This window comes from Centroberyx affinis, unplaced genomic scaffold (assembly GCF_046629955.1).
Source record: "Centroberyx affinis isolate AG114_WGS23_722 - 3 ecotype Tasmania unplaced genomic scaffold, CSIRO-AGI_Caff_v1 ptg000046l_1, whole genome shotgun sequence".
Classification (NCBI taxonomy): Eukaryota; Metazoa; Chordata; class Actinopteri; order Beryciformes; family Berycidae; genus Centroberyx; species Centroberyx affinis.
The window spans coordinates 382,529-406,216 of record NW_027278759.1 but is presented as its reverse complement, the minus strand read 5'-3'; the positions used below and the strand labels follow the sequence as shown (position 1 = coordinate 406,216).

General features: G+C 43.0%; 1 protein-coding gene across 3 annotated transcripts; it reads right to left on the bottom strand.

Moving 5' to 3' along the window:
• Positions 1–1,686: 1,686 nt before the first annotated feature.
• Positions 1,687–23,418, bottom strand: cgnb (cingulin b). Of its 3 annotated transcripts, none has more exons than XM_071517669.1 (21): positions 23,297–23,418; positions 18,008–19,197; positions 17,806–17,906; positions 17,626–17,695; positions 14,967–15,082; positions 14,312–14,444; positions 13,880–14,092; positions 10,412–10,560; positions 9,535–9,561; positions 8,686–8,806; positions 8,056–8,268; positions 7,550–7,648; positions 6,720–6,977; positions 6,348–6,518; positions 5,635–5,796; positions 5,220–5,309; positions 4,977–5,060; positions 4,715–4,833; positions 4,441–4,549; positions 3,624–3,787; positions 1,687–3,173 (listed from the first exon to the last, which is right to left on the bottom strand). In XM_071517669.1, exons 2-21 carry the CDS (start codon positions 19,166–19,168, stop codon positions 3,038–3,040), a joined length of 3,696 nt encoding a protein of 1,231 aa, XP_071373770.1. In that variant the 5' UTR covers positions 19,169–19,197; positions 23,297–23,418; the 3' UTR covers positions 1,687–3,037. The 3 variants fall into 3 exon arrangements, with proteins under 3 accessions (XP_071373770.1, XP_071373779.1, XP_071373787.1); XM_071517678.1 differs by having other exon boundaries at positions 14,967–15,079; XM_071517686.1 differs by lacking the exon at positions 9,535–9,561.
• Between the last annotated feature and the right edge of the window lie 270 nt (positions 23,419–23,688).

Below are 23,688 nucleotides of genomic sequence, written 5' to 3'. Positions count from 1 at the left end.
ATGTAACATATATGATTTATGATTTTCAAACATGATTTTTCCATTTTAATTATTGAGCGTCATGAACTTCTAGCAGTTACATACCGCAATGTTTGATCTATATCCAAAAGGCCTCTGGGTAGGATTTTAGACATTGATGACGAAATTGGTAAGATTATCCTCTTCTGAATCTCTGTTGTCTTTTACACCTTTGGACATATTATGTGCAAGTTAATACTCGTTTGTGTGCTTGTTTTAATCGTCAATCTCTGATTCACTTGCAAGTTTTGAATGAGTGTAAGTTTAAGAACAGCAATAAGTGTGCATGTACATGGGCTGGTTCAAGAAAACCATTGTCACCATAATGCACAACCAGTTCCTTTGAAAAAGCTGCCACTTAGTTTCTCACGCATCATACATTTGTTTTCATACCAATGAGGCTTTGAGTGCACAGGAAATTATATGATGCTCTGCAGTAAAGTACATTATTATTTGTCATCCAAAGAAAAGCCCTGTTCTTCACTGCATGTTCTGAATTACATATCTGGATATAATTAGAGATACTGCCTTTGGGTTATGCAAGTTCAAATCATATTTACACTGACACTGAGAACAAAAAAGCAAACAAAAGTCATGGATATCATATCAAAAAACCTATTCACATGGGAATGAGGAAAACAGAGAGGTTGAGGAAAGAACAGAAGTAAGATAAGTACCAAACGTGGGTGGAGTAGAAGAGAAGGTGAGCTAAGGAGAAAGGAGAGGAGTCTGGATGAGGAGGAGTCATGATAATAGCCTGATGTCTTCAGTAATTACAGTAAACCAGCGAAGGATTACAGACTCTCAGTCTCTAGGGAGGGAACTCAGCCAGAGCTAAAATAACACACCGTTGACTGTCTTCTCAGACAAGCAGCAGGGATAGAGAATATAGATTTGAAAAGAGGATAATTTAATAATATTATTATTGAACTATACAACGCAGGACATTATATTATCTTAATATCAAATCCTTTTTCTGGAGCAGCTGTGACTAATAATTGGATTTGGTGGATACTTTCCATAATATTACTCCATATGAAATAATAAACTTCTCCTCACAGTAGCACACATTAGCTACACAGATATTCTCAGATAGAGGACCATGGGGAACTTTTGTCTTCCTGCAGCAGTAAGGTCTGACTTTGGTTGGTGTGAACATTTTCATTGCCTTACAGAGACTGTTTGAATACACAGAGGCGTTGCAGGGCAGGTTTAATCAGGTGAAATGGAGATGAGAGGTGGTTTAATTGGTACAGTCAGAGGGTAAGCAATGTTCCTAGACAGGGTTCAGGCCTGCTGCTGACTGGCAGCCCTCCCAAAGTGTTGAGCACCTAAAGGCAGGCTGGTGTGATGTAACGCCACGCTGTCTTCAATGGCCACACCCAGGGCATAAGGTGATACACGTGGCTACCAACGGTAATGGGGAGCCATTTTCAAAGAGAATACACCTTTAATACAGAGAAGACTTGCACTACTGGTGCAAGTGTATTAAGGCTCACACAGCAGAGCAGAAATGCGTTACTATGTAAAGGTAATATTACTACAATATAAATAAACATAAGAAATAAGTAATACACAATATTATGAGTTTATGGATGTAAGAAAATATGAGACAAAAATACAACGCACCTCTTTCGCTATACACAGAATTTATTCGAAATATCTGTGTCAAAAATTTTGGAAAAGCTTACAAAGCTTTGCACCACATATCAAATTTTAACAGCAAATTATTAAACATTTGAAATATCATAGAATCTTCATTTTGTTGTTTGTAATTGCCCCAAAAACACATTTTAAAAGTGACATGGTTAAAAGGTAATATCTTCATCAAAAAGTCATTTATCATATAACGTTCTTAAAAGGCAGGTGCAACAAGGAGAAATGTAAAACACTTCCTAATCCTAGCTAATGATTCTTCCAATAGGAATGTAGATGCAAGCACTGGCAAGCATGTGAAATACTATTCAAATCATTACAGCAGCATACAAAGATAACACCAGCATCAACTGAAAACTGAAAATATACAGCTATTTTTTAAGGCATTTGAGTGAAAACATGCACATGGACCAAACTAAATGCAAAAGCGGACCATATTAAGAAATACGGTCGTTAAAGTAGAAAAATTATAGGGAATATGTTCATCTCTGAGGATACATGTTGCTACTGTATATCTGATTGTCTTCAACACCAGGTATGCACGGCTAGAACAGTGTAAAAATAGAGGCTCAGTTTTAAATGGCCCGTCATTGTCACAGTCAAAGGTAAAAAAAAAAGGCAAAACATTACGTCACTTTACAAAGAAACACAGAGGAACACAGAGCTGCTAACAACACTGACAGATGCAACTTGTATGCCCAGGCTAACACAAAACAGATGAACAAAGAGAAATTATGCAACAAAAGAAAAAAAAAATGCAAGCCATTTTTTGGTTTAAGAGCAGGAGAAATTTGCAAGTCATGCATTAATGAAACAAAACTGGTAAAATACAGTATGTTGACACCTTACAGCATTTGAACAGAAACATTAATGTGTTACCACGGTATTCATACAGTAAAAAGCCTTTTTGACAGCGTGAGTCAAGCTGAAGCACATACAGCAAAACCCTGTATTTCCAAGTGTACTTGTAATGCCTCTCCTCAGCATAACTGAGCAAAGAAAAACCACAATTTTAGACAGACAAGACTTGAAAGTAGATAGTGAAGCCATCGCAGCAGAAGGTGCCAAAATGTAATCTAATTATCCTGACAAACTGTCTCTTTCTGAGCTATATTACACTACAACTGCTGTTCTAAAAAGAAAATCAAGAACAACAACTGCAAGGCAATTTCGTAGTGCTTGGCAACTTAATTCTTCATACAACTTAGTCCTTCAAGCCCTGAGTACCTCTCTCTGACAATCTCTTAAAAATCGGCAACTTTTTGCACTGAAAAAAAAACTATCTATTCAAAGCATGCTTTTATTTTTATCCTTCCTTTTCTGCTCATATCTCTCCGTTCTGTCTTCCTCACTCCATCCTTCTCTAGCAGTTGGTGGTCTGTAGGTGGCTCTCGTTCAGGATGGAGGTGATGTTGTTGGTGTCATAGAAACCGTCCTCATCCTCAGAGCTGAAGGTGGAAGAGCCCAGAGCCGGCCGATGTGTCTGCTGCACCTTCCGCCTGGGAGATCAAAAAACACAACATCGACTGAGTTCTTCTTTATGGTTTGCCTACTTTTGTACATTGCTGCTGAACCGATACGAACATCCGTTTCCATGAAGGACTTTTGTAAGTGATCCCTTGGAGAGAAATCAATGCCTTGCTTGGTACACAAAGTGTCCAGCATGTTGCATAAAATTGAGGTAAGTGATTATAGGATGCCACCTAGTGGAAAGTAGATGCAAGGTATTGGATATGGTGACTGTCAAACATGTAGATGTGAGTGCATAGGCATGTCTGCACATAAGAAATCAACATTATATGTGGAACAAATGTGTGCATGTATGTGTGTCTCTGAGGTGTACGCAAAGACACAAATTCCCAAATACACCGTGTGAAATATGGTGATTAAAGATCCTCCAAGATCAAAATAAATTCAATATTGTCTTTGAACAGTAAGTCAAGTCCTACTTTAGCTCAGCCTCCAGCACTGTGACTTTGGCCTGCAGGGCTTCCTGTAGCTCCTGCTGCTCCTCCAAGTCCCTGAGAACCTTCCGGCGGACTCCCTCCAGGCGCTCCACCTCGCCCTCACTCTCGTCCACCTGCCGCTTCAAGGCCTTCACACGCAGAGACAGCTGGGAACGGAGGGAGAGGCACGGGGGTTAGAGGGGAACAGAGGAGGTTACAGGGAGGGAGCGGAGGGGAAGAAGCGGGACAGAAAGGGGTTGGAGGGGAGGGGAGGACAGGAGGCCGGATGGGAATAGAGGAGGATTAAGGAGAAGACGTGGAGTTGGAGGAAGAGGAAGAGGAGCGAAGGGAGAGTGTGGAAGTGGATGTGGGCGGTTTGAGGGCTACACATGGGTTTATAGGGGAGCAGCCACAAAGGTTGTATATCCAGAAGAAAAAAGGTTGGGGCAGCAGAAAGAGGATAGGGGCTGGGAGGTCAGGCAGCGTTCTGGTGACCAAGTAAGGTTGGGTCAGGGTCAGGAGGGGTACAGCTAAGATTAGTCTTATGCAAAAGCAGCAGTTTACCAATGCGTGAATTGAATTTGTGAATCAGCAGCAGATCTAGGTTAAACAGTATTTGCAAATATTTCTTAGTACTTACATTAAATAAATTGAATGTACTTATCTGTGATTGACAACTTAGCTGATACTATCTGGACTGTCCTAAATCAGTAAACTGCACCCATCTGATACTTTAACCAGGTTAAAACAAACACTAAGAATTACTTGCAAATAGTAACTGACCCAGGTCTCATAGCATATACTGGAGCAGTGGGTTTACCTGGTCTCTCTGCTCAGCATGCTGGTTTCTCTCCTGGTCCAGAGTGGCGTTTAGGTCCTTCAGTTTCCTCTCCACCCGTCTCTGAGACGCCTGGATACTGGCCTTCTCTCTGGGTGGGGAAATTCAGAATTCACATGATATTTTAAGGCTAAAATATTAAAACACACTTAAACTTACAAAATACATACCGAAAAGTAAGCCTCCCCATTTAGATAGATAGACAGATAGTGTTTTTATCAGCATGTCTTTTCACGTCATGTGTGTTCAATCATACCTCTCTTCACTGCGGAGCCTCTCCTCCATCTCCTGAATTTTGTTTTCCAGCAGGGTGATTCCAGCCGAGGGCCGGGTCTGTCCCTCCATGTCTGCCACACGAGTCTTCAGCTCCTTCACCTGGCCGGGGAGCAATATGGTAAGGTCAGTAAACTACTGAATTTGCAAAAATGTGCTTTAACTGTGGGTGTGCATGTGTGTGCATTTGTGTGCATGTGTGTGTGTATGTGTGTGCAGGCACTGAATGAGATGCGTTACTGTACCTGTCTCTCAAGTGAACTCTTGTCCATCTCCAGGTCGTGTCTTGCGGATCGCTCCTGCATCAGGTCTGAACGAAGCTGGTCAATCTGAGAGAAGAGGAGAAAGAATGGAGAGAGAAAAGAAAGAGACAGTGTAAGCAGACCATACAGCTGTACCGAGAATTACCATTACATGGAGATATTTCCTGCTCATTTGCATGTGTGTGTGTGTAGTCAAATATTTCTATGTGCACGTGTTTCCAGTACCTGATCTCTGCTACGTGTGATGCGGTCGTTCAGAAGCTCCACGCTGCTCTTCTCCTCATCCAGCTCGATCTCCATCGTCTTAATTTTATCCTGAAACACACACAAGAACACACACTTACATACAGAGAAACACAGTGGCAAGCAAATAAGTGCACTCATGCAGTATAATCACTTTTTTCTGTCCTATAAATCCCTCCCAAATTTCTTTTACATAAGAAATTGACTTATTTCTGACTACATGAAAGCTACTCAAAGCTACTTGACCCCTCACATGCATGGCCCTCCCTCAGCTGGCCATTTGACCATTAACCTCTGTTTGCTGAGACATCATCGTATCCCTAATTAACTCCCTCCATCTTTAGACTTCCCAGTCCACGACCTTTGACCTCCTTCGCCTTCCTTCATGACCCCTCACCTCCAGGCCCCTGATCTCCCTGGTGCGGTCGGTGTGGCTGCTCTTCTCTGTGTCCAGTTCGCTCTCCAGGTGTTTGAGGCGGCTGCTGAGAAGGTCTCTCTCCAACTGGGCGCCGTCTCTCTCCTCGCCACACACCAGCAGCTCCTTCTTCAGACGGGAAACCTGAAAACAAAGTGCAGGGGGTGGGGTAGTGTATTTGTTTTAAAGGAGAGTGGGAAGTCCTTTTCTGTTTTCTTTATATTTTCCCCCAATGTTACATTATCAGTAATCTTGTTTATATACCATAGGCACAAAGACTTTAACTCCTCAGTATTCAGTTGCACAAACTAACTTGTATCAATCTCTATCCTGTAAGGTACTTCTTGCTTTTCTTCTACTTTACACTCCTGAAAACTGTATTTTGTCAATTTGCAAATACTTAGAACTGATATCACTGTTATCACATATAAAAAAAAAACCTTTGGCCACAAAGTAGACCAACAGTAAACTTCAAAGATTCTTCTCTGCGTTGCAAATAAAGAAGAATGGTAACACACCCACCTCAGTTAACTTTCCAGTTTTCCACTTAAAATACTAATAATAATTAATATTAAAGCAATGTCATAGACTTTTTCGACATTTCAGAGGTTCTGAGTTTTCCTGAAACTACATAGAGCAGCTTTAAACTCTCCTTCCTCAATTGACCCTCTATTGTTTGGCTCCCTCTTCCTCACCTCCTCCTGCTGGGTCTTCAGGTTGCCCTGGGCCCTCTGCAGCTCGGCCATCCTGTCCTTGCTGTTGCGCTGGGCGTCCAGCAGGTCCTTCCTTGACCGCTCCCTGTACTCGTCCAGTTGCGTCTGCAGGGTTGCCACCGACTGACGGGAATCACCCATCATCATCTCCATCTGAGAGGAGAGAGGTGGCGTGGTGGAGAGAGAGAGAGATGAAATAAGGTCTCAGACACTTGAAAATCTCAAAGAGAATATTTTCACACACTCACACAGCCAGGGAGAGAGAGACAGAGAGAGAAAGCGAGAAAGACTAGGGTTCCACCAATATGTAGACACTGATACTGATATTATTTGACTGAAACCACACACACACACCTCTTTGTTAATCTTCTCCAGGGCGCGGTCCAGCAGTCTCTTCTGCTCCTCCAGGTCGCTCTTGCCCCTGCGCAGCGCCTCTCTCTCCAGGTCCCTCTCCTCCAGCCGCCGGGTCAGCTCGTCCCTCTCCTTGCCCAGGCGGGACGCTCCTCTCTTGGCCTCCTCCAGCTGAGACTTCAGGGAGCGGTTCTCATCCTCCAGGACCTCCACCGCCTCCTCGGCCTCCGAGCTCAGCGGCATGCTGGAGTGAAGCCTTGTCTGGAGGGTCAGAAAATATACACTGCTCTGTACATTGGTCTGTTAAATGGCCTGACTGATTTGTGACATGAGTCTTGAATGTTGTCAGGCCATGTGTTCATATAGATATGAGGGAACAGTATTTACCACAGTGAAGCCATTAATATTTGGCCAGTAATACACTGTTTGATGTTTTGGCTCTGCACTCTGTATTATTATATCTCTAGCTCTTATATTTTTGGCACCTGAATTAATGTTTGTACAAAAAGGGTTATAGTTTGGTACATATTCATCCTATATGGCTGAAAATACACTCAAAACAGAGACTCTGCACTTTAACTTCATGGTCAACTTCATCATTTCACATCCAAAGTAATAAAATTATGGAGCCAAAACAGCTATTAGTGTCGCTGTCCAAATGCTTATGGTGCTCGCTGTATGCTTTATGTAAATGTATCTCTACTGAGAGATGTGTGTGTGTGGGAGGACATTTCCTTTGTACTGTATGTCCAGTATGTTTATATACTGTACATATGTGCGCATATGTGCAAAGCTATGCACTGTCTTTCAGCGTGTGTTTTTTTGTGTCGTACCATGCGGGCAAGCCTCTCTCTGAGGCGAGTGTTGGCTTCCTGAAGCTCCTGGTTGGTCCCATGGTCCACCACAGTCCGGGCTGAGGATCCAACTAACGACTAGAGAGAGAAGAGAAGAGAGAGAGGCAGTGACAAGAAGATGAGAGAGGGAGAGAGCGAGGGTTGGGAGTGAAACCTCCTATCACACATTTGAATTCACTGAGTGTACATACAATATTAGGATCACCTGCACTTTCCATGAAATTGATGGCATGAATGCAGGTAAAAGCTACAATCCTTATTGATTGTAGCTTTTATTATAACCTTTATTGATTTTACACATGAAATCCATTTCAATCATGCAAAGACATGTAGATGAAGGGGAGACAGGCAGGTTGAGACAATTGAGACACTATGCTAAAGGGAATGCAACTCCATCTTAGGGGGGTGTTTTTCAAATTTTGCAAACAGAGTGTATATTCACACAGCCATTTTCTGTCATTTTCAGAATCCAGATGATGCTTCACCTCCTTCGCCTCCTCCAGCGCCTTCTCCAGCTCAGCCTTGTCTTTCTGCGACTGGACCTTCAACCTGTCGATCTCAGACACAAGCTCAGCCTCTCTTTCTCCACTGGCCTTCTTCAGGGCTTGAAGCACCTCGTTCTTCTCCTCTAACTCGGCCTTTTGTTTGTCCAGATCTGCGTGAGCCCGCTTCAGATCGTCATGGCAACGCTGAAGGTCCTTGGGATAAGTAATCAAAGATGAATAATGCGCATGAGGAGAGGAATGTGCTCGGCCCCATAACAGTGTGTCAATATGAGTATAGTGCATGTGTGTGTGTGCATGAGGGTAAGAAAAATGAATGAAAATGAGAAAAAGAGAGAGAGAGAGAGAGAGAGAGAGAGATGAACTAAGCATTAAGCTTCAGCCAAGGGAAAAACCACAGCTGTATTAATGCCCTGACAGAGATACAGAGAGAAAAAGGTAATTAGTGTATGAATGGTGAATGAATGTGTAAGGTTGCTAGTATTATAATAGAGTGACGTGTGAAACACTCAATAAACACCATAAATACAACAGAGTGGATAAACCCATGCATTTAGCCCACATAGCAACCATAATCTATGTTCTCTGCCATGTGACTGACGTGTGAGTTACCTCAACATAGGAACGGTTATCGTCAAACCCAGGCATTTGTTTCTTCATGGCAATCAGTGAATCCTGAAGGTCTTTCAGCTCTCCCTCAAATTCCTCCTTCTCCTTACGAGATTTCACCAGCCTGCAGGAAGAAAATAGACCTTAAACAACACATAGTGGTGACATTCAGTCTTACAAGTATACATACACACACACTGCAAGTCCACACACACACTGCAAATCGACACACACAAACACACACACACACACACACACACACACACACACACACACACTGATCCAACAACATGTTACACCAAAGACACCGACGACCAAAGACAAACAAAGCACATAGGACTTAACATATTGCTCTAAAGCATGAAAACGACATAACATCCAGAATTTGTCTTTTGTTTTATGGAGAAAGATTTTGCTGCATGTTTGATTATGGCAGTGTGCCTTAAACTGAGGTGCATCAGACACAATCTAAACTTACATTTGTATTCAAAATCAATTATGTTGATTAGAAATCAAAACAGAAAGCATGTTGTTAATAAGATCAAATGATTGGAACAAGAAGAAAATAATCATCGGTCATGATAACTTGATTAAGACAAAATCAAACCAATTAACGAAACTTGATGATTTGCTTGGACGATTGTCATTATTGGGTTTATTTTCACTGGATTATTGTTAGTAAGGTTTATCAATCTAATGATCAAAGCAGATGTCATCAGGGACAAAATACATCTTGAGATATGAGCATGCTGACTGAATTGCATGTTAGCATATCTCACATTCAGATTTGGCTATTTGTGACTAAGCTAATCTACTCAAACCAAACACAGTGAGATTGATTTCCTCTCTCACATTTGACTGCTGCAGTGTTTCCCGTTCCTGCCCAACAAAAAGTCAGGTGAAAAAGAAAGAGTGCATGCATTAAAAAAGAGGCAGGCTGGAGAGAAATAAAATATCACAGGACTGGACCAAAGCCAGCTAACACAACAAAGTTACACTACATCTTCAGTATTCATATCCCGTAAGACAGAACTGAAGGTTTCAATATGAGGCACAGGTTCTTTTGAACTCAAGAGTATTTCTCTTGAATGCATCAGTATCACAAAGCAAATACTTGGGGGCAACAATGTTGCATTTAGCAATCAGATAGAGTAGGTCTGATGTTTGACCAAGGCTAGGAAAAGTTACAACTGCCGGTTCAAAACAACAGAGTAGCTTTTAGAACCAGTCTGTTTCAAGAGATAGTCTTGTTACTCATCTCTCACTTCACTAGAAACTTATCATTGTCTAATTATGTTGACAATGTAATGGTACTGCTCAGTAATACAGGTTACACACATTACTGCTGTGACTAGGATCTATTACATAATACCACAGAATGCAATAGTGGATGGCAGTATGTCTGCACAGAGCCAGAATATGGAATGACATGGTGTTTTGGTGACATCATGTAATGTATGTTGATATAATGTGTGCCATTTATTGTTTGGTGGCCACTTTCGTCACAAGTGTCTATTGTGTCATGAGCTACACAGAACTAGACTGAACAGAGTTGCACAGGACCGTGTGACCATGGTCACAAATGTGGTGTATATATATATATTTGGCAAGATCATTTGCTATTTGTTGATATTTGGTGAGATGATGTGCTGTATGTTGATATTTGGTAAAATTGTTTTGTGAGATGATGCATATTATTACATAGATATCCTGTGGCTACAAGACTCACTCCTGCTTGGTGTTGTGCAGCTCCTGTGCTGTGTCCTCCAGCTGCATCTTCCACTGGTCTCCCTGGTCCCTGTAACTGTCCAACTCCTCCTCCAGGGACAGCATGGACATATTCACCCTCTGCCTCTCCTCCTCTATCTGCTCCTGGGACTGGTCAACAGCCAGAAACAATACACACACACACACATGCACACACATAAAAAAAAAGGTATTTTGGAGTTACGATACGATACGATAGGACTTTATTGTCAGATTTCTCTGAAATTTGTCATGCGTCATAGCAGCTCCATTCAGAATAAACACAATGACATGACATTGTACATAAAACACATAACCACACCATATTCAATTACACATAAACATCCGAATAGCACATAAATAGCAAATAAATAGCACAGGGACCCTCAGTAACCCCCATATTGTGCTAAGACGCTGTCTTGCACTCTCCACCCAAAATCCTAATTTTACACCTCACCATTATAATTATAATTATTGTACAGGAGTCCCTGATTGCATTTCCCTGACCGTTATGGGTTTCTAAGCATAATACCTGCATGAACATTCAACGTATAACATAGGCATATTCCTGGGATTCAGTTACATGACTGCTGTGCTGTTGGTTGGCAAACAACAGACATGTGACTGTAATCAAATGACAGCAACAGACCGAGGATGGATGCCAGAGTGATAAAAACTTTGGGTGGGTGGAGTTGCAAGGTGTCACCCTCCTCATTTTTAGGACTTCTACAGAAGAAATAATATCATGAATATCAAATGGGATGCAGTAGACTATAGTCGACATGAATGACAATCCAACCACTTTGATCCACCTCTAGCCAATTAAATCACCATACCAAATGGAGCTGCCAACCTGCCTGCTCATCCTTATTCCTCCTCTCCGTCTGCATGTAACTTTTTCCTGACACTGCTGTCACTGTTACCAAAATCTGCAAAGTGATCTATTCCTGTGTACAGATGCTTTGAATTTCCTCTACACTGCATCCTACGGTTCTCCCAAAATAGACTACTGGTAGGAAGGCAAGGCAAGGCAAACTTTATGTATATAGCACATTTCATACACAAGGCAAATACAATGTGCTTCATATAAAACAGAAAAAATACAAACACAGACCACAGCTATTTAAAATGACATTAAAAAAGAAAGAAAAGAAAGAAAGATAGAGATAGAGATAAAATAGGTAAAACACACATAAAAGAAATAAAATAAATAAATAAAAATAATAACACCTGTTACATCTACATACAGATGATTTAGCGGAAGGCCACAGAGAAAAGGAATGTTTTGAGCCAACTTTTAAAAGAGCTGACAGTGGGAGCACATCTCAGTGCTTCTGGAAGTTTATTCCAGTTATTTGGAGCAGAATTACTAAAAGGAGCTTCACCTGATTTAGTTTTCACCCTGGGAACAACTAACAGACCGGTCCCAGATGACCTCAGAGGTCTGGGTGGCTCATACCCTAAGAGCAGGTCAGAAATGTATTTTGGAGCTAAGCCATTTAGCGCTTTATAGACAAGCAGCAGAATGTGGTGTAATGTGTTCTGTTTTCTTAGTCTTAGTCAGAACTCTGGCAGCAGCATTCTGAATGAGCTGTAAACGCCCCAAAGTTTTTTTTGGGGAGACCGGAGAAAAGACCATTGCAGTAGTCTAACCTACTGGTAAGGAATGCATGTAACAGCTTTTCTAAATCAGTTTTTGACATAAGACCTCTTACTTTGGCTATATTTTTAAGGTGATAAAAAAGGTGAGAGGAACAGCAGCTCTTCAACAGAAGCTTAACTAGAAAAGTTTTACATGGCAATCACTTGTCGCAAATTTCTCTTCCCCTTGTTCTGTGCATTTCTAACTGAGCATATTAGAGCCTGACTTTCTGAAATCCTGGCACAACGTTTCAGCACTGTGGTTATTAAATGCATGCCATACTGACACATAAACCAGAATGACAAGACAAAGACTGGATGCTTGATGGGCTGATGAGACATGCTGAAGTGTGTTTAAACAGACAGTCTAATTCAACATGAAAATTTACAGGAAAATGTAATTAAATGGCAAACACTAACAGCACCTTACTGACACATGTAGACAAATGACTGACAGGTAGAACCAGATGATTCTCCCACCAAACAAAAACGGAAGACAAAAACTTAACCAGATATTTTCTGACTGACTGTTTCCATCTTAGTTGTGCAATAGCAGACTATAATAAAACATAGAGGAAATATTTTCAGCCATCGGAAACTTTGAGACATATTCATTTTAAGGGTCATCATGATTGCAGAAAGGCAGGTTGTGCTGTAGCCATCTGAGAAGTTTATCTATCCTGTAGCCTGCATGCCCGTATGCAAGCAGTATCACAAGGATAATCACATGATAAATACTGAAAACATATTCTTGGCTCTGTGTTAATATGCTAGTATATAATACATTCTGAGATGGAAAAAACAACATAAAAAAGCAAGAAAATAATTTTACTTCTGCTGTTTTTTTCTTATTTTTAAACGAAAGAAAGAATTGTGATGAAAGAAAAGCTGATTTGCATTGTGTTTGTGAAGCAAATCAAACACCTCACACGTTATTTTAATGTGGCTTCCCAGTAGCACAGGTCCAAGCCTTTATGTACTGTATGTTTCTGTATTCTGCCCTGTCTGTGTGAGCAGAGTCCTGTTTGTTCTTTGTTCTGTGTAATGAATCACTTGTGGTGGATCAGTGATAAAGGAATTACCCACTGTGGGTTAACTAAAGCACTACTACTAAACCATCACTCTGTTTTTTCTTTTTTTTTATTGAACCAGGTATTCCCATTGAGATTAAAATCTCTTTTTCAAGTGTGATCTGGTTGAGAACACAACATCATGACAAACTAAGATGCAGACAAACATCATACACAGTGTGGTGTTTCAGTGATGAATGAATCTCCCACTGTGGGATCAATTAAATGCTAAAAATGCTACTATTCTTACTTAATTTTAATGTTTTTATGTTCTGTATCATTATTCTCCTTGTTGAGTTTTGATGCCATGTGTATCTTTTTTCTTTCTTTCTCTTTTGGGGTGAGATGTTTTCCCTTAGGGTTTCGGCACAGTTTGTAGGCCTAGTCCTTTTTTATCTCGGTTTTCAGTGATTCTATCTTTTTTGCTAACAAGGTAAGCCTAAACCCACTGCTACTAATGTACCACTTTTACTACAGTTCCACTTTTACTACATGCTTGCTGAACTGCTGCTGCACTCTGGCTCCATCCCCAAGAGAACTGACTGGAAAAATTGAGTTTTGCTCTGTTTTCACTCATCAGAATTCATAATGGCCTGGTAACTTGTTGGTTGCAAGACACTAAAATTTTGTGTTACACTAATTTTCCCCTCCTGTACAACATTAAAGACTGAATTTCCCACAGTATTAATGCAGGATAGATGCGTTTATCCCACTGCAGTGATCCCTCCAGCTTGCCGTACCTGTGAGACCTGCTCCATGGTTTTCCTCAGGTTTTCCATGTCGTGGCTGTACTGCTCCCTCAGAGCCTCCATCTCTCTGTCGTGGCACTCCACCTCCTCCTTCAGCGCCCCCTTCAGGGCCGTCAGCTCCCGCTCGCGCTGCCGCAGCGTCTCCTCCTGCCGCTGACGCAACATGGCCACCTCGGCCAGCTCCGCCTGCAGCGTCATCACATCCTGCAGAGAGAGAGGTGGAGAAACACAGAGATAGATAGATAGATAGATAGATAGTCTGTTAGCAGCGCATTGTGCAGGTGTGTGTGCTCACATTGTCTGAATTCAACCTGAGAGTGTGTGTTTGTTTGTGTGTGTGTGTGTGTGTGTGTGTGTGTGTGTGTGAGTGTGAGTGTGAGTGTGTGTGTGTGTGTGTGTGTGTGTGTGTGTGTGTACCAGTACCGTCTGCAGTGAGTCTGTGTGAGGCGAGTTCTCTGCCACCCTCCTCAGCTCCTCCTGAAGCTCAGCCAGCTGGTCTTCCTGTTGACGCAGACGAGACTCCGCCCCCTCCCTGGCCATCCGCACCTCAGCCAGACTGCATGCACACACACAAACACACACACAAACACACACACACACACACGTGTTATCAATAATCCAACACCAGACATTTCATTAAAATGTCGATCAATCAGGCAGTAAGCCTGACCCATCAACAAAACAGCCACAGGAGCAATAACTGGAGTTGGCTGTTAAGAGCACATACTGTACATGCAATATGAACACACATACACACACACACACACACATACACACACACACACACACACACACACACAAACACACACACACACACACACACACACACACACACACACACGCGCACACAGTAGATCATCAAACCAGTATTTGAAAATGATTCTTGGTGTTTGTTTTAACCTGCCTGGAGTGCTAGATGGGTGGGGTTTACTGCATCAACACAATTCAGATAGTGTCAGATTAGATGTCAGTCACAGAAAAGTATAAAAAATAGACACAAATATTTTATTGAAATTGTTTTAAAGATCCTGGAAGTCCCACCTCACTGGCACCTACACACACACACACAAATCCTTACTCATCATAGGCCTGCTGTAATTCTGTCTTGCTGTAGTTGAGTCGTTCCTGAAGCTGGGTGTTCTCATTCAGACTCTCATCCAGCTCCTTTTTCAGGTTCCCATCTGATCCTCCCTTCTATACATACAAATACACACACAGAAACACACACCCACACACACAGACAGACAGACAGAGAGAGGGAAACTAGAAACATTAGAACAAAGTATCACCCCCAACCTTGCCACTGCAGATATCTACCCTTTATTATCTCAAACTTAAAAAAAAAAAAAAAAAAAGAATTGGCCTTGGATTCCATGCCCTAGTTTCTGACAGTCAGAAAATCTTTAGGAGAACAGGCCCTGCCAATGTGCTCAGACGAAAAAAAAAAACATCTCCTCCACATAAACAACTCTCTTTGACAGGCTGGAGGGTATCTGAGCAGAAGAGCCGGAGCGTGGCTCATTCATCGCCCACACTGTTCGTCAAGGTTCTCTATTCCTGAAAAGAGGGTATAAGAACAGCCTGCCCATGAAACCCCTCTCATCCTCCTACACGCTCATTAGAGAGAGACACACACACAGAAACAGAGACAGAGAGAGAGAGAGAGGATCATCGATGTTTTGCTCCTCAGGGGACAAACGTTTCTATTACTAGTCTTATCAGCGATAGATTATGAAGATATATTTTGTACAGATTTGTTTCATTTTGTTCCCCCCTCACAGGACAGCTTGTAGATAATCCTGTTCTGGGATGATTCAGTTTCTCTCTGTTCTAACAAAGAGATAAAGAACTGAATGAATGAACTGAAGATAACATAATTGAGCAGATGTAAAAGCTCATTAGACTGCTTTTGAACCCTTGGAGTAAATCGCATCAGCTGCAACCTTATGTGTATTAATCATCTGCAATAAAAGACATTCTCCTGCCCTGCTAAATACAGAAGTAGGCTTTGCTGATATACTTGAGGATGATGTAATAATGTCATAAAACTTCCAATAAATGCCTGGTCTCAAATAATAGCCTGCCTCTGTTTTAATGTTTTAACAAATTAACATCTCTCTCTAATAACCCCCCAGCCATTTTATCATTTTAAATAAACGCCTATGCTACTATTAGACATTTTACAGTGACAGGTGTTCCCTCTACACACACACATGCACACACACACACACACCAGCTGTCTTGGACTCAGGTAACCCAACACACCAGCATGGGTTCCTCAATTAACCGGGGGAAACAAAATACTGTGTCAGTGCAAACCCTCCATAGCTCTTCCACTGACATACATTAACTGTAACACTGCAGTAAATCAGCCAAAACAAACCACTAGTGAAAGACTTTAGCGGTACCAAGGGAACTTGAACCCCCCTTTACATCACGCTTGTGAGCCAAGACGCTTCAAAATGCAAATAAACCTATTAGATGAAAGGCTAAGTGTGTGTTACTACATTAATCTGGACATTGTATGTACCACAAATGCCCCATAGGCGAGACACAGTCTTTGAATGAGCCCTTATTGTAAAACACACATTCATCTCACCCTGCTCTTATGTTTTGGTTTTATGCAGACAAGAGCAATGTTTTGGAGAAGAAATAGCCTTCGGCAACAAAACAGTATAAAACCCTTCATCCTGCAATTGAAGTGTGATGTTATGCTACCTGGATGCTTTAGCTACTGTATCACTTCTTAAACTCCTTTAGCCTGAGATGACCCCTCGTAGACAAATGAGCCACTACTGACAACAATGAGCTAAGATGGATGGCGTGGTTACTATGAAACACATGGAGCCATGGTGCAGCAGGACCCCACAGAGAAAGATCTGTCCCGGCCAGCCAGCTAACCCCCAGCTGGTGCAGGGTTCCAGTCCAACTCAATTATTGATGGCTCTCAATGACTGCGCCCTTAACACACTGGGCCCTAATCAGCTTTCCTCTGCAGGTGCATCGTTGCCAAGAGACAAGGCAGGCGGATGATTCACAGGCAGCCGTGGTCACAATTTACAACACACTGAGAATTACGCAATAAGGGATCATACATACTCAAGTACCTATACAAAGCCACTGTCATATGCATGCATTATGAGAAGGTCAGGACACAAAGGAATAACTTCTGTATGCAGATTTATGCAAACGGATGAAGACTTCAAGGCTGTAGTGTGCAAATATTTCTCATAAAACCAGGGCGCAATCTATTTTAATGAGGTGTCAGAGGAGCACAAAAGTGCAGGGATGGCGCCAAAATTGACGGCGAAACCCTCAGCATGCCCCTTAATTTAATTTTTGCATTTTTTGGCCTGCCAAAACAGGATCCTTGGAGACAAACTAGATGAAGTCGAAATTTCATATCCTCAGAAAGGAGGACAGCCTGCCAACCACCTGTTACCCTCAACACAGGAGCCGCTCTATTGAGAAGATTACTCCCATCTCAGATACCAAATACCAAATAACACAACTTTCCAGTCACTTACTTGACCAAATTGTTAAACCAGCAGCTACTGCTACACTAACTAGGAAATCATTTCTCAGGGCTTATATTGGAGAGCAGAGCTATTATCAGCAATTGGGCCACCTTAACCATTGTATTCAATACAATCAAAAAGGCAGAACTGATTCTGGATCAGTAGCCAACTGCTACTCATAGATGCTTGATATTTATTCATTTTGATGTTTCTTCATACCTTACAACTGCTGGCTGTGTCATAGACGAGGATGACCTTTCTTTTGATGGATGCCTCACTCTCACTGGTGCTGATGAGGAAGGATTAAGAGGGACAAACAGTGGACTACTGATTAGACAGGGAAATCCATGTATCAATACAGTGCATGCATCGATTTATCATGCTTGTAGTCTCATTTACCCCTCTTTGAGGATGTTGTAAATAGCTTGTTTGACCTGGGCTTCCCCCCCACTGATGACCTCTGCACTTTGACCCTGGCTCCTCAGAGGGGCAGATATCTCCTTTAAAGAGAGAGCAAGCGAAGTAAGAAAAAAGAAGCAATACAAAGACTATTTAATAAACACAAATGGAAGGTAACAAGCGCCCTGTCACTGATACTTACAGGCTTTTTTGGTACAGCTGGAGGAGTGTCCTTGGCAACAAACTTCCCTGGTGACTTAAAGCTCAGCTTGGGGGCTGCAAGTGCTGTCACCTTGGCAACGGAAGCAGGGCTCTTTCCCAGGCTACCGCTCGCCGGGGCAGATGACGTCAACAAATTGGAGGAGGTAGAAAGAGGAGAGAGGGGAGTAGCGTAGGGGTTTGGAGCGGGAGAAGGAGGAGAGCGAAGGGAAATTTCAGGCTGAACGTCTTTTCGAGCATCGAGACTTCTGGATCGCCTGCGTTCGTCGAACCTGAGCCGCTGCCTCGCTCCAGAGCGGCCCCTGGTCTGCGGGGCGCTGCCTGGCGTTCCACTGTTGAACTTGCTGATGAGCTTGTTGATGGGAGCCAGTGAGTTGGTGTCTATTACCGGAACAGGCTCTTCCTCAGCTGACACTGGAGGAGGAGGTTCTGGGAAAGACTCCAAAGAGGAATCCATATTCATTTTTTTTCCACTGTTTCTTCCCAGTGACCCAGTGAAGTCAACGCCATTTTGCTGGGCCCCTCTGGGCCCCACCCCGTTAAGTTTGACAGGTTTCAGCCCCGCTTCATTAAACTCCTCCCTACTGGACCACTCTCTCTTTTTTTTCTCCGCTCCGTTGGCTGTAACTTTGGGTTGGGATTCAGCCTTTGGCCTCTCCACCTGTCCGTTTCTGCCTGCTCCACCCTCCCCCTCCCCTTGGCTCCCTGCTTGCCCATCCCCAGGAGGTCGCTTCAGGGGACTTCTAAAAATCTCCCCATCCTCATCCTCTAGTGGAGAAACAGGGGAGCTCGCTATATTTCCAACAGGGCTATAGGGGTTTGGGAGTTCTGCTGGTTCCTGGCCTTTGCTCAGACTGTTGTAGGGTGAGGAGGGTCCTGAGCTGGGGTTTGGAGTCTGGGCCTGAGTCTTTAGCTGAACCCCATATGAGTCGCCCTTCTCCCCATCTTTCAGGACCACGTACGGCTGCCCAGAGATTCCCTGAACCCGTACTGCCACCCCATACTTATTGGAAGGAGGAGTTGCACTGTTGCTTCCTCTGGTCTTCTCAGGGTAGCCCCCGCCTGTGTCATGGAGATCCTTGATGAAGCGGATCTGAACTCCATAGTCCACAAGTGGCTTCTTCTCTGTGGAGAGAGCGCTCATCTTCACTTCCTGGTTTCTGTGCGAGCGGCCTGGGCACACAGGGAGGAGAAAAAGAGCACAAATTCAAATCAGCTGACTCACTGGAACAAGTTACAGAAACAGTAAACTGAACATGACGTACTGCGAGTCATGGGTGCTAAGCCCCTTTATCATTCACTCCAATTATTCATTCAATAGCAAACCACAATACAGACCTGCTGAGAGGGAAATTCTCACTGACCGGTATTTTAGCTGTTGCTCAGCTGTTTGACTTTTATTTGCTCTCTGTTGCTGCTACCAGGCTTTACACACAGACCTTCGTTGTTTTCAGTAAATTACTCACTAATAAGTCAGATAGCTCCTTTTAACTTGTGTCACTCTCCAAATTCCCCTCTCTTCATAGTTTTTTCTTGGTTTATAACTTTTTGTGCAAATGGCCTACTTCTTCCCAGGTGGGGTCACAGCATGAGTCAGCCAGCATATCAGATTGTCTGGTATATCTTGATGAAACTCTATCATCGGCCCCTGCTGCTCTAGAGGCAAAATTGTCTTCGCTCACAGGATGTATTGTATTCATGTCATGCCAAATATGCCACTGGGGCACTAACAACCTCTTTGTACAGGTTAGGCCTACTTCTTGAGACGGTGTGTTGAGAGAGCAGGACAGAGAGAAAATGGGAGTGTTTGTGTGTGTGTGTGTGTGTGTGTGAGAGAGAGAGAGAGAGAGAGCGAGGGAGAGAGAGAGAGAGAGAGAGAGAGAGAATGAAATGGGTACATGTGTATGAGCAAGACTTACACAGCTCATGTTGATAATATGTGTCAGTGTGTTACGGGAGTGGTCACACACACATCACACCACACAACAAGATGATCAATATGTTGCTTCTCATTTACATAGGCATACTCAAACCCCACTGGGTGGATGTTTTTATCCAATTTACATTACAGCACTGTGAATGGATCCTGTTATTAAATAAAGGATAGTGGGAGGTCCACCTATACCTTCAGACAGTTGGAAAGCAAAATGGGAGACGGAAGACAGAAATCTTGGATCCTAGGCTGGCAGTGGCACACATGTATCTTGACTATATAGGTGGATATGACATGCCATGAGTGGATTTTCACTACAGGTAGCCACAGTGGGAATTGAACCCCTGATACTGGCAGTGTTAGTGCCACACTTTACTCACAAACAAATGGAACTTAGGTGTTACTGTGTTAATGGCCACTGAATCTGTAGTGTCTTTCGAACAGCACAGTCAGCGATAATGTAAATAGCATAACCTAAGGGTGTCCAACTTATATCCCCTAAAAATGGGCTTGATGATGAGCACTATGGGAAGGTGAATACTCCTCCTTTTGTCCAGGCTCTTTGGAGCATGAAACACTGGGGGCTATGTTAGGAATGGGCCCCCCCCCCTCTCTCTCCCTTTGCCAAAGCATCTCCCTAGTCTCCAGACTTCAGAGTGGACTCACTCAGGCGTAGTCTGTTTACTTTGAGCTCTGCATGCACACACACTAGCTCAAGAGCATGCACACACACAGATATGCAAGGGCGTGCACGTGCGCACACACACACACCTGCCCTCCACTCCCCATCTGGTCGCTGCGTTGATGCTTTATGTTCCCATGTGGTTTGGTTATTGCTTCAAAGTGATGCAAAGATTGCCTACAACAATGTGAACACTGCGTGTGTCTGTGTCCATGTAATAATCACCACTCCTTTTAATAATGGCTCTATAAACAGACAAGTAACTAATAAGTAATGTGCAATCATGTTAAAACATTTCTGTTGCTGCGGTCACATTATCACACAAGACCAACTTAAAATACAGTGTAATCTCTCTTATAGGCAAGCCATGTGCATACATGTACACACACACACACACACACACAAGTTCATATTTGAGCCCAGTGTCTTGTTATTTTCAGTTTACAGTGATCACCACTACACTCCACCCCTACTCTGTCTGACCATACCTATGGTGCTTATAGGAGATTTGGCTCACAGGATTTGATCATTGAGAGGCTATTAAACAGTAACCACCTCTAACTGACTACTGGTTACAGTGTAACACACAGCTCCTTGACCAGCCACGCAGTTAGATTAGCCAGTCAAAGTCAGCCTTTGTCTTTCCTAAAAACATTCTCAGGATTCCCGACATTCTCTTTACACTGAGCATTCCGCGTGGTTTGCATTTATTTAAGGAGAACAGATTAGGAGAAAACTGTACAACTGGAGAACTAGGGCAGCATCTAATGAATGAACAGAAGGGCTTGAGGTCTGTAGGTTTAAGCTGAGCGAAGGTGAAGGTCTAACCATGCTGAATGTCAGTTAGCAGGATTGTGAAGATACTGATTTATATATACAATGACCTGAAGGTTAAAGAAGTGGGTGTGACTGGAAGGTTGCTGGTTTGAATCCCTGAGCTGGCTTGGAAAATCTGTGTTGGATTAAATGAATGAGTGATGCTCTCCCATACCTTCACTGATATCAAGGCGCTTAACCCTCCACTGCTCCAGTGGGGCTGATCAGTGGCCAACAGTATAATACTCACAGGTGTGAATGTTTTCCTTGGGTAAATAAGGATTTTTAAAGAAGTAGGAAGGAGCTTGGCTGTATGCTTCCAGTAACCAGTAGCAGTGTCATGCTCTGTGACAAGCAGCTCACCTAGGCCTCCTCTCCAACAAACCCTCTTGTCACAAGGAATGGCTGTGTCAACAGAGAGAGGAATGTCACCAAACGAGCCTATCTGCCGTCACTCTTCCCTTTCTCTCCACCCGTGCATTCTCATTTTCTCTGCCCCTCTTCTCGCCCCCTTCTCTGCTTCTCTCTGCACCTCTACTCTTCAACTTTCTCCCACAAACTCACTTGCCCTTAGGTAACAGAAACACACGTTCATTTGATACCTAAAAGGTATCATAACAATACTTACCTTTGGCTTTGGGTGGGTGTGGTAAAAGTGCTACATATTAAAAGCAATGGTGGGCTTTGCAGCTATCAGTATTGGGTTTGAGGATGGGCAGGGTAGGTGAGATAGGGATGGGTTCACTTGCGTGTAACAACAACAACATGTTAATAGTCCCTCATTAAAGGGACATGTTTACCCAAACACGTCAAATCGAGCTTTACATGTGCCCCCAAGCTATTTTCAGGTCTGGTCTATTTCTGGACCAATTTGTGTTGAATGTAACTAAAAAAGATCACTTCCAACAGCTCATACCTTATCTATCCACTGCCTTATCAGCTATAAACTAATTGCTGGTGAGAATATACTGAGGGACTATCTTGAGGCTTATCTTATTTTCATGCAAAAGTTGGTCTGGCTGTTGGAGCCCATGTAGGCTATACTATGAATAAGCCAATCACTATGCATTGTATTTCTATGTCAGACCTCACAATGTTTACATGGCTTGATTCATATGCAATATCATATTCAACAAGCTACGTGTTGCACACTATCAATACATCAAATGAAACACTTGAGACAGCCATTAGAGCACAAGCACCTGCCTCCTCCTGAATTAATTGCGTCACACCCACCTATCCGGTCAGTAGGTATCGGTGCGCGTCGAAACCGGCTTGTTTACATGAGACAGTGCGACCATGAGCAGAGCGGCAACAACTAACCTGTTGCCTCCAAGATAAACAACACACACACTCACACACACCTGCCTTACAAGAAGATAACGTCGGGTCCTATTTGTAGTCCACCTGCTATAAACCACCACTCATATCCTCTTTACGCACAGCAGTCAAATCCAATTATAAGCAATAGCCGTACGCAGTCGGCGGAGTGAATGGTGCACCCTAATCATTGAAACATGCCTGTAACCAAAGGACAAAAGGGTTTTCCGTCGGGCGTTTTAGGTCATTATCGTGAGCAGGAAAAGCTGAGCAGAGTAAGACGGCTGCCAACGCACCACAAAGCCACAGGTGTCCCCTCTGCTTATCCAAATATAATAAACGCCCGCTCAGCAAAACGCAGTCAGCGCGAAATCCAGAGAAGCCGATCCGGGCTTACAGCACCGCTCACATAACCCGAACGATCCAGCACTTTCCCACGTAGTACACACCAGAAACAACCAAACATCCTGAATGAATAGAAAGTAAACAAGAAGCTGTGTAAATACAAGCAAATACTGCACCTGCAAGGTTGATGCAAATCAGACGCCCAGGTATTTTTTCCCCTGTCTGTCAAAAGTCCTTGTTATTGTCTTTACAGTAGCAGGTCTTCACAATGTTGGTGGGATCAAAAGATGTTCCTCCATGAACTGAGGACATGAGGAAAATTTCCCCTGCTACCAGAGCAACCTGTTGCCAGTACATCGGATAGCCATCGTCCCGCCTCAGCACCGACTTCATTGGTGGGAGACACGATGAGAGGCGGCGCCTGCTGTGAGCTCCGTTTCATCCTCCTCTAGAGGGGTAAACACGGCCTATATACCACGGGACATCCATTCTGTCACCAATTTGAAAGTTCCTCATACATTTTGTATTAATCAGTACTAACACAGATTCTAAGGTAAACTAATAACAA

Excerpts from the sequence above, each read along its gene's own strand:
- cgnb (XM_071517669.1), bottom strand. The coding sequence starts at position 19,168 with ATGAGCGCTCTCTCCACAGAGAAGAAGCCACTTGTGGACTATGGAGTT. Across the intron at positions 5,061-5,219 it reads TCACACGTAGCAGAGATCAG|ATTGACCAGCTTCGTTCAGA; the intron begins GTACTGGAAACA and ends CTCTTCTCTCAG. Across the intron at positions 4,834-4,976 it reads AGAGTTCACTTGAGAGACAG|GTGAAGGAGCTGAAGACTCG; the intron begins GTACAGTAACGC and ends CTCCCCGGCCAG.